At 37.6% G+C, this 11,045-nt stretch overlaps 1 protein-coding gene across 1 annotated transcript; it reads left to right on the top strand.

The window, feature by feature from the left end:
* The first annotated feature begins 426 nt into the window (after positions 1 to 426).
* On the top strand, positions 427 to 8,607 carry LOC132863676 (uncharacterized). Its single transcript, XM_060896621.1, has 15 exons — positions 427 to 499; positions 632 to 665; positions 931 to 1,009; positions 1,116 to 1,296; positions 1,420 to 1,587; positions 2,066 to 2,205; positions 2,777 to 3,012; positions 3,664 to 3,791; positions 5,229 to 5,251; positions 6,735 to 6,784; positions 6,880 to 6,958; positions 7,065 to 7,245; positions 7,366 to 7,533; positions 7,813 to 7,952; positions 8,221 to 8,607. Exons 2-15 carry the CDS (start codon positions 634 to 636, stop codon positions 8,455 to 8,457), a joined length of 1,842 nt encoding a protein of 613 aa, XP_060752604.1. The 5' UTR covers positions 427 to 499; positions 632 to 633; the 3' UTR covers positions 8,458 to 8,607.
* The last annotated feature ends 2,438 nt before the right edge of the window (positions 8,608 to 11,045 follow it).

The raw sequence follows: 11,045 nt of genomic DNA, 5'->3' as shown, positions 1-11,045 counted from the left end.
ATTTTACCACTTACCGTGTAGTTTAGTTTGCATTATTCAATTTAGAAACACTTTGGGAATATTTCATCTTAAGTACATTTTTTATTACTATTTCTAAACTGATAATGTCCTGCAAGTTATTATTATTATTATTATTATTATTATTATTATTATTATTATTATTATTATTATTATATTGATAATAAAAAAATTCTGTAAGTCGTACTATTATAAATAAGGGCGCCTGCCAAAGGCTGCAAATATACATGCATTATTATTTTTCTGTAGTATTAAAAGTAAAAATACAAAAACATTCCTTGGGATTGTCTGGATTGTCAAACATCAAATGCCCGGTGACGTGACACATTGCGCAACAATTCAACCACTTCCTCTCGTGTGAATTTCCCAACACTGAGTATAAATACAGCAGCAGCACAGACAAACTGCATTGACTAGCAGCTCAACAGCCAAAAAAAGCCTCACAAGGACAACTTCAAATCGCCTTTCCTAATCCGAATTGGTATGTATTGTGTGGATTTATATGTATGTGTAATAAATCTGTAGCTTGTTGCATGATTGATTGATTGATTGAATACAATTTTATGTGTAATTTAATTTTGTCCTTTTTTTTTTTGTATTTATTTCTTTTTAGAAATGGCTGGCGAAGATTTTTTAATGTTGGAAAGGTAAGCCTTGTCTTGTGTAATTAGAGTAATTAGTATTAATGCTGCTATGCTTTGTATTATAAAATGTATAATGTTTTGAAAGTTTCATTTAACCTTAACACTGTTAGAATATTATGTGAATATTTACGAGTCTGTGAAGGTGTTCAGTCACTCAGGTTATTTTGAATGTCCAGTTGTAGACAGTCTTTTCGGATGAGTAGTTTAAGTGTTTTCAAGATTTTATATCAAATAAACACACGTTCATTAATTCTTTCTCTTTTAACAGCTACTTTAACAGCGACTCTGGATTTGACTCAGACGACGCAGATTTTGATGAGCTGGACTGCTCTGATCCTTTGGCCATGGTAAGTCATGGATACAGATTTATAAAGCCTCACCTCACCTCATCACACCTCGTTCCTTTTCACTGTATAAAAACCTGAGCTCACTGTGGACTCTGATGTGTTACAGAGCAGCAGATGTGACCTGCACAAAGGAATCCGTATCGAGGTCACCAAGGAGCCTCTTAGCATGCGCAGTGTTGCTAACGTTGTAATCGCTCTGCAGAGGCTGAAGCACACTCAACATGTTCAGTCCACAGAGTTCACTGACCAGGACCTCTTCACTATCTTCATGGAGAATGTGATTGAAGGTGTGGTTCAAAATATATCATCTTAATGTACATGCATCTATTCTTATTTTGCTCCAGTGATTTTTTTTTTTGCAATAAAACTGATTCCTTGAGCACTGACACACCTCCGTCTTCCTCACACAGAGAGCATAGCGATCGATCTGAAGTGTAGTGAATCCAAGAGTTACAGCATGCAGGACAAGACTGTGCAGTGCACAATATGCGACAAGTCTAAAAGGGCCTTGGTGCGAAGAGACAAGCTTCCTATACTGCTGGCCATTACTCTGAAAGGTGGAAATGAGGAGAATAAAGGTAAACTTCCAATACAAATCAGTGTCACTACTAACACTTTAGAGGAATTGATTTGGATTTAAGATCTGAGACGAAATTCAATCAAAGCATATAACATAGCACATGTACTGTATTAAGATCTAACCTGATAAAGAGTCAAACTGAGCTCTTTGTCACTGCTAGGGTCTGAATTTACATTCTTCCTGTCATTAGCTTTGAACCTTGAACCTTAACAACTATACTACTATAACCACTATACTACTGCTACTACTGTTACTCTAGGTTTCTGTATTGTTCCTTTATCTGCCTCTTGTTCTATCCATCTGTCTATAACTTCACTCTATGGTCTTTAAGCCCTGATTTGTCATTCTCACATCTGAAACATCTCACCTTTTCAGTCTAATTCTTTCTTTCTACTGCATCCTTTTGTGTTTCTTGTTTAATGTAAAAACCTCCAAGCTGAATTGACATTTAACTGAAGTGGATTGTTTTTCGACAGCATGGTTCAATCTCTCAGCCTACAACCCACCAAACTGCAGAGGAAACGCAAAAGGCCAGCCTGTGTGTTTGGGGATTGTGAAGAGCAACCTGTATCTGTCATGTACAATGCAGAATGATACTCCTTTTTTAGGCATAGAGGTATGTAAACACAACCATCTACCACAATGACAAAGCTTACATAATCATTTAGAGTTAACAAGTTGGCACACAGTGTTTCCACCAAAGTGACTCACAAGCAAGAAAGAATTCAATCACAGCCTGGTTTCTTCTTCTTATTATTTCCTGTTACCAAGTTCATAATATACAAAACCCTGTTGAACATGTGCCTTAAAGAATGTGACATGATATTCTCACGAATTAATGCAGAAATTCACAAATATTTGAATGAATATATTTCAAGGTAAATTGTAGTTCTAGTGGTTAGAGGAAGATGTAGAGGTTTTCTTAATGTTTTAATTAATCTAAAACATACTCATTAATTGGTGTAAAGGACGCGTTACCTAGTTTTAAATGTCTTTAACCTTTACTTTACATATCTATTTGTAAATGTAATATCAGTGGAAACTGATGGCATCCCAATACAACCTTTATAGTCTGGACAAAGAGGAACATAACTAGAACATTTACACAAAATGTCTGATGTTGTAAAAGTTAGAGAACACAAACTTGTAATGTTTATGGTAGATGTAATGGATTCATTCTTTTGTAGGAGGTAAAAGACAAAGAGAGCCTAAAGACCATCAAGGAGAACGATGGAATGGAGCGCTTCCTGTTCTTGAGAAACGGACCCGGTGACTCCCTGAACACCTTCGAGTCGGTGAAATACCCGGGCTGGTTCATCACCACGTCCAAGGACGACTTTAAGCCAGTGGAAATGACTAATCAGCAAACCAGCCACCTGCAGTTGTTCACGCTCCATGATGAGACAGTAGTCTCTCAGAATTAGTTCTGATTCAGAAAAACAGTTTCCAGAAAGTATGTACTAAGTACTGAGTGTAAATCTGGAGGCTCATTTTATGTTTAAGTTTATCTCAGCTCGAGATACCTGACTGTCTTGTGATTGTTGGGGGTTTAAAAAAAATAATATTTATTTAACTATATTTAAAATGTAACTTATTTATTACACATTTTGTATGGATTTTATTACTCTAATTTATTTATATGTTTAAAAGTCTAATAAAATATTTTTTTTCAAATTTGTGGTATTGTGTAACATTTGCATAAAGATGAGAAACCTGAGTGTAATTTAGGCCCTAACCCTAACCCTTGTCTTGTAATATAATAATCTGATTGAAGTTGACATCCGATCAATGTGGACTATCTTCAGATCCATGGTGCATCCTAAAAGACAATGGGCAGAAATACATGTAGTGAAACTAGTAAAATTATTTTAAGTATAAACAATTATTTTTTCAAAAAATAAGAAAATACAATAGAAGCCTTAACTGTATAATAGTATGTGATGTACAACAGTGGAAAAGTGCAACAACTCACAGTTTGAGGTAAGAAGGTAAGCAAGTAGGAAACAGCAAATCGGGGTTATTCGTTAATGTCCAAGGATGTGTATAAGAGACCATGATGATTCCTGGATATTAGCCTGGGTCAGCCCCATCTTATCTGCCCGTTTTACGGTCTTGGAAGTGTACACGTCCTCAAGAGGTGGCAGATTGAAGTAATTGTCAGTGGAGTAAATGGTATTCTGCAACCACCTGCAGTGTGTCTGGGTAATTCTGCCTCCATTACCACTGCTTTTCCAAACATTGAGCTCCAGACTAATCCCCTCCAGTGATGAGCCCAAAGACGGTGATGTTGTCCCCAAACTTCAATAGTTTGACAGACTCTTGGTATGCAGGGAGAAGAGTCAAATACCCCAGCCTTGGAGAAACCGGTACTGACTGTCCAGGGGTTGGATTACCAATCAGAAGGTTGTGAGCTTGAAGCCCATGTCCACCAATCTGCCACTGCTGTGTCCCTGAGCAAAGCCCATCATAACCCTCAGTTGCTCAGTTGTATACAGTAAATGAGATAAAATATAAGTTGCCTTGATAAGGGCGTCTGCTAAATAATGTAAATTAAATATAATGTGCTGCCTCCTGTCAGTCAGGAAGTCTGTGATCTATCTACAGGTGGAATCATGCACACTTAGCTGAGAGAGCTTGTCCTGTGGCAGAGTGAAGTGATTGTTTTAAAAGCTGAGCTGAAATATAAAAACAGGATCCTGGCATTGGTTACTGAGGAGTCCAGGTGCTGGAGGATGAAGTGGAGTGTCATGTTAACTGTGTCATCTGAACTCATTAAGTCCTGTGATCCTTGGTTTTTGGGGATGGGAATGATGGTTGAGGTCTTGAAGCAGGATGGCTCATGGCATTTCTCATACAAGGTGTTAAAGAAATCTGTCACAACTAGAGACAGTTGATCAGCACAGTACTTCAAGTTGAATGCAGAGACAAAGTCTGGTCCGGCTGCTTTGCATGGGTTTTGATTCTTGAAGACGATGACTCTCCCTAGGATGGAGAGAGTTAGGTGAGGAGTTAAGGAGGTAGAGGCAGCCATTGAGGTGTGCCACAGAGGTACAACAGTTTGTGCTTCTTAACCTGCACAACAAGCAACAGAAAGGACAGAATATATCATAGAGCTGCTGGTATAGAAGCATTACACTGCTCCCAACAGTCATGACAGTATAGGTTCATTGGCACAAACCCAAACCCACAACACTGGATGATGCATCTCTCTCTCTCTCTCTCTCTCTCTCTCTCTCTCTCTCTCTCTCTCTCTCTCTCTATCTATCTATCTGTCTATCTAATGTATATTTTGCTGTCTATAAAATGGAACTGATTCCATGAGCACTGACACAAGCCCATCTTCCTCACACAGAGAATGTGTTGATCAGTTTGAAGTGTATTGAATCCTGAGAGAGAGAGAGAGAGAGAGAGAGAGAGAGAGTGAGAGAGAGTGAGAGACGGTAAAAATATATATGACATTTGTTTACTTTATGCATGTGCTTTTGAACATATTGACATGTCACTTGGACTTGGCATGAATCAGATGTTCCCTCTAGGAGTAGCGTTAAAAGATTTATACACCTCACTGTTGACAGTTGGTGCTATAAAAACAATTACTATTGCTATGTGGTTATGTGTATATCCCTGTGTCCCATCTAGGTGGCTATGTGTCCTATATGCCTGTGTCCCATAATTAAACATATATGTGAAGTAGAGGCCACATTGTATAAATTGGGATTATGCCACAATTTCTGTTTACATGATGTAACATATTGAATGATACCCTCACAATGGCAATATCATTTAGGATGAAGCAATATAAGGAGTTTAAAATTTGGACTTATTTCCTGTTGCCATTTGGTGGGAATATGCATTTGTGGCAATTCCTCATGATTGAATAAACAATTACCTAATAGAAAGTTACATAAAACAGAAAATTTGAATGGCAGTCACATGCGCATCAGTTTAAGACCTTAGTGACAGAGAAAGTCCTGAAAATCCATAATGTTGTACAACATTAGACTTAAACGCTTTTCATTTAGGGAAGGTTTTGTGTTCCACAGAAGGTAAACCAAAACCAAGAAGTTGAAAAATCTATTCCACAATTGCATTAAATATAACTTCTAATGAATGAGATGAGTGACATTACAGAAGAAAATTGCAATAACTATCTGTTATATTCTCTTGAGAAGGTAAATTTGAGGACCAGTAATCAGTCTTATCTGCTTCAGGTTTTCTAACCAACCCAGCAGGAATCACAACTACTAGTGTTTAAACAGGTTCCTGATGGATTCCTGCAAAACCTGCAGCCGCACTGATCCTTTATAGATAAGCTTGGACACTCATTTATAGGATTTAAAGGGCTTTATGTCGAACCAATTTTAGAAATCTTTTTGAAGAAATAAACAAAAACCTTTGAAACCCTGTAAAGGTTTATTATTTTATATGTATTTGGTGATGGTTCATTGCAAGCACATTACAACACCAACATTAAAATATCACCCAAAACTATTATTGCTATTACTGCAAAAAATTACTACTATTGTTTCAGGTGCAGAACATGGCAAAAGTTACCATTTTATCACTTATTTTATATTAGTCAGTTTGGAATCATTTTTGGAATCTTTTATTTAAGTAAAGTATTTGATATTAAAAATGAATAGATAATGTCTTGCAAGACTTAATACATATCACCTAAATAATTGCTTCGTGCCTTCATTAGAAGCAAATGCATAAATACTCACTATATTTACAAAACTTGGATATTATTCCATGGTTGAAAGTCTTTTACTGACAACATACCTGTCCGTTTTGCCAATGTTTAGATATTTAGGAAATTTCACTTAATTTGACATTCCCCAGTCATTGGTTGCGAAACACTGCCTTAAGCAGAAATTGTCTGTGTGAGTAAATGTCTGACTGAGTATAAATGCAGAAGCACAAAGACAAACCTGCATTGACTAGAAGCTCAACAAGCAGAAAAAGAGAGTCTCACGTGGACAACTTCAAATTCTGAATCCAATCTCATTAACCACTGGTATGTATTGTGTGGATTTATATGTATTTATATGTATAGAAAATAAGAAGCTTCAAGATGAGTTGAATCACTTTAATTGATTGATTGAATAAAATTTGTTCCTTTTGCTGATTTTGTTCTTCTTATAGATTTATTTATTTTTAGAAATGGCTGACAAAGATTTGTTAACTCTGGAAAGGTAAGTAAGGAATTAAAGAGAATTAGAGAATTTCTGCATGCTACTGTAAGTCAAAAAAATAAACACACTTTCATGAATTCTTTCTCTTTTAACAGCTACTTTAACAGCGACTGTGGATTTGACTCAGACGACGCAGATTTTGATGAGCTGGACTGCTCTGATCCTTTGGCCATGGTAAGTCATGGATACAGATTTATAAAGCCTCACCTCACCTCATCACACCTCGTTCCTTTTCACTGTATAAAAACCTGAGCTCACTGTGGACTCTGATGTGTTACAGAGCAGCAGATGTGACCTGCACAAAGGAATCCGTATCGAGGTCACCAAGGAGCCTCTTAGCATGCGCAGTGTTGCTAACGTTGTAATCGCTCTGCAGAGGCTGAAGCACACTCAACATGTTCAGTCCACAGAGTTCACTGACCAGGACCTCTTCACTATCTTCATGGAGAATGTGATTGAAGGTGGGGTTCAAAATATATCATCTTAATGTACATGCATCTATTCTTATTTTGCTCCAGTGATTTTTTTTGCAATAAAACTGATTCCTTGAGCACTGACACACCTCCGTCTTCCTCACACAGAGAGCATAGCGATCGATCTGAAGTGTAGTGAATCCCAGAGTTACAGCATGCAGGACAAGACTGTGCAGTGCACAATATGCGACAAGTCTAAAAGGGCCTTGGTGCAGAAGGAAAAGACTCCCATTCTGCTGGCCATTACTCTGAAAGGTGGAAATGAGGAGAATAAAGGTAAACTTCCAATACAAATCAGTGTCACTACTAACACTTTCGAAGAAATTAAGCTAAGTTAAGGGAAACCTTAGATCCTTAATCACTATACTATCTCTAGTGTTGCTGTAGGTTTCTGTTTCCCTTTAAAATATGCTCTCGTTTTAATTCCTTCAATTCCTTTTTTCTTCTGTCCATCTGTTTAGAACACCATTCTATGGTCTTTATGCCCTGCCTCTGAAACATTTTCATTACACTAATTATTTTCATTTTAACCAAAGTTGATTTTTTTTTCCACAGCATGGTTCAATCTCTCAGCCTACAACCCACCAAACTGCAGAGAAAACACAAAAGGCCAGCCTGTGTGTTTGGGGATTGTGAAGAGCAACCTGTTTCTGTCATGTACAATGCAGAATGAAAGTCCTTTTCTCGGCTTAGAGGTATGTAAACATAACCATCTACCACAATGACAAAGCTTGAATCAGCACAGAGCAATCACAGCACAGAGCAATCACAGCACAGAGCAATCACAGGACAGAGCAATCACAGCACAGAGCAATCACAGCACAGAGCAATCACAGCACAGAGCAATCACAGCACAGAGTTGTTTTTTTCTACCCATTACTTTCAGGACTTTCCGATGATGCAATATCCTGTTGAGCATGTACCTGATAGAACGGTAGATGTAATGGATTCATTCTTTTGTAGGAGGTAAAAGACAAAGAGAGCCTAAAGACCATCAAGGAGAATGATGGAATGGAGCGCTTCCTGTTCTTGAGAAACGGACCTGGTGACTCCCTGAACACCTTCGAGTCGGTGAAATACCCGGGCTGGTTCATCACCACGTCCAAGGACGACTTTAAGCCAGTGCAAATGACTAATCAGCAAACCAGCCACCTGCAGTTGTTCACGCTCCATGATGAGACAGTAGTCTCTCAGAATTAGTTCTCATTCAGAAAAACAGTTTCCAGAAAGTATGTACTAAGTACTGAGTATAAATCTGGAGGCTCATTTTATGTTTAAGTTTATCTCAGCTTGAGATACCTGACTGTCTTGTGATTGTTGGTGGGTTCACAAAAATCACTATATGAGTTATGTTTTGTATTTAACTATATTTAACCTACTTGTTATAGTCTGTATTGATTTCTTTACTCTATATTATATATATATATATATATATATATATATATATATATATATATATATATATATATATATATATATATATATATTTAACTTTTTGTTATATTTAAAAGTTTAATAAAATAAAGTTTTTTTAAACAAAAAACGTTGTGTGGCAGTGTATGAAATTTGCATAAAGATGGGAACCTTAGGTTAATTTAGGATCAAGGCATAGATGCACTAAACTGATTTGCAGAGAAGTCTCAGATATTTTGTGTATGAAAGAAGGGCAATCGCACTGTCATATAATTCATTTATCCCATAATTATGCAGAGAGAGTTAGAGGAAATATTGTGCTTGCAGTTCCATGATGTATCTTAGATGACGTCAAGGATTGAAAAAGGTGAAAACAGTACAAATACTGTGCAATGTTTTATGATTTTATAAAAAAATTATAACATGATGGTGTATCTCTATAACCTATAGCACAAGTTTTGGGCTCTGCAATGGTCTAAATAGAGGGACTAATTATATTTCAATATAGATTATGCCAATATATAAGTTTACCAATTTATTCATAGCTACTTCTTAGTTATGCTTTCTCATTTTAAACTGTAGTTTTAAAAGCCTCCAAATGGCAAAACAAAAGGCCATTCGCCCTATCGTTGTGATATTGGAGTCTGACCCCATCATGTCACAGCAGTTTCAAGATTCAAGATTCAAGATTTTTATTTGTCACATACACAATTATATAGGGCATATGTGCTCTATGCACTGCCCTGTGCCTCAACATGAAAAGTGAGGTTGGATAGCTTTACATGTCTCAGATTAAACATTAGCTTTTGCCCTCCCAGGTTGGTAGCTGCCATATGACAGGGAAGAGTTAGTTGGTATTATAGAAGCCTTTTTGTCACATATACATTACAGCACAGTGAAATTCTATCTTTGCATATCCTAAATTTGGAAGTTAGGGTCAGAGCACAGACATGATGCAGCACTCTGGAGTAAAGAGGGTTAAAGGCCTTGATCTGGGGCCCAACAGTGGCAGATTGGCAGTGCTGGGGCTCGAACCCTGATCCTCTGATCAACAACCAAGGGCCTTAACCACTTAAGCCAGTGGGATGGAATTGGCAAAACAGGAAAAACTGTAGTTTAAAAAACATTTTATTATATGGATTTTCTCACAAACGTGTTCTCTTTTGAGTTTAGTTCCTCTCAGTGTTTCTTCCTCGTATCATGTCAGGTTTGCACATTAGGAATCAATATAAATTTATTTTTCAACTTTCAAGCTGCTTTAAGAACAATGTCCAATTATGTGGTGATCAATAAATGCCCATCAAATATGTCTATACATTTCTATCGACCTCGTTTGAATTCATTCTGCTGCTACCATCATGAGTTTCATCAACATTGACAATTATATATATATTATTATATATAAAAGATTTTATGAAAGCAATGTGGAAACGTTTTTTATTTAGGCTTCAATCTAATTTTCTAGTGTAAATGACGTGTTTATTATAATAAGCTCAGTGACAGTAAGAGTCATTATTTCCTTATATCCTTCTTCTGTGTGTGTCATATGTTTCTTTATGTTGCTACATGTCATTTGTCTGGGTTCATGTCCTGTCTTCAGTCTTGTATTGTGACTCATGAGTCACAATTACTTGAACCTATTTTTCACCTAGTTTAACCCTTCAGTTAAATTTTCAGCCATTTAATGAGTGTTTTCTTTGTGAATTATTGTTAGTGTGAAGTCTTGTTGTAGTCTTGATATTGTTGTTTTTTAAAACCCTGACCTCTGCTCACAACTGTGGCTAATGGAGCAGCCTCCCATTTTCTGCTCATACCTTTCTCAAAGCTAATGTTCGTGCCTTAAGCCAACAGCATGGCCTCCCACATCCTCCTCAAGCCTGAGGCAGATGGCGCGATCTTCCATGTCATGTCATGTCCACAAGTCTAACTGTTCGGCCTCCAAAATCCTGCTCATGTCTGATGCTAAAAGCATGGCCTCCCATGCCCTCCCCACACCTGAAGCAGATGGTACAGCCTCCTATATGCTGCTCAAGCCTGAGGCCGGTGCCAAGGTATCCCACAATCTTCTCATATCAGAGTCCATTGACAAGCATCCCTCATCCACCCTGGCCAGAGCACTACCTGACCCCAGTTTACCTGCCCCCGTCTTGCCACCTGACAAGCCTGTAATGGAGCCACCACCTGACCCCAAGGAACCTGCCCCAGCCCTGCCTTCTTACGGCTGCTATCTTGTCCCAGCTCTACCACCAGATCCCACCAACCCACTGCCTTCCTAACAGTATTCACGATGTCTTCTTCTCAGCCCTTCTGGGGAATGTCATCTTGCTAATTTTTTCCTGTTTTGTTGACAAAACTAAAGAGATGGTTGTTGACCT

The sequence above is a fragment of the Tachysurus vachellii genome, chromosome 20 (genome assembly GCF_030014155.1).
Source record: "Tachysurus vachellii isolate PV-2020 chromosome 20, HZAU_Pvac_v1, whole genome shotgun sequence".
In the NCBI taxonomy this organism is placed as follows: Eukaryota; Metazoa; Chordata; class Actinopteri; order Siluriformes; family Bagridae; genus Tachysurus; species Tachysurus vachellii.
This window is presented reverse-complemented; position numbering and strand designations above follow the sequence as displayed.

Coding starts and splice junctions, on each gene's coding strand:
- LOC132863676 (XM_060896621.1), top strand. CDS start 634: ATGGCTGGCGAAGATTTTTTAATGTTGGAAAG. Junction 666..930: donor GATTTTTTAATGTTGGAAAG/GTAAGCCTTGTC, acceptor CTCTTTTAACAG/CTACTTTAACAGCGACTCTG. Junction 5,252..6,734: donor GCTATGTGTCCTATATGCCT/GTGTCCCATAAT, acceptor TTCTTCTTATAG/ATTTATTTATTTTTAGAAAT.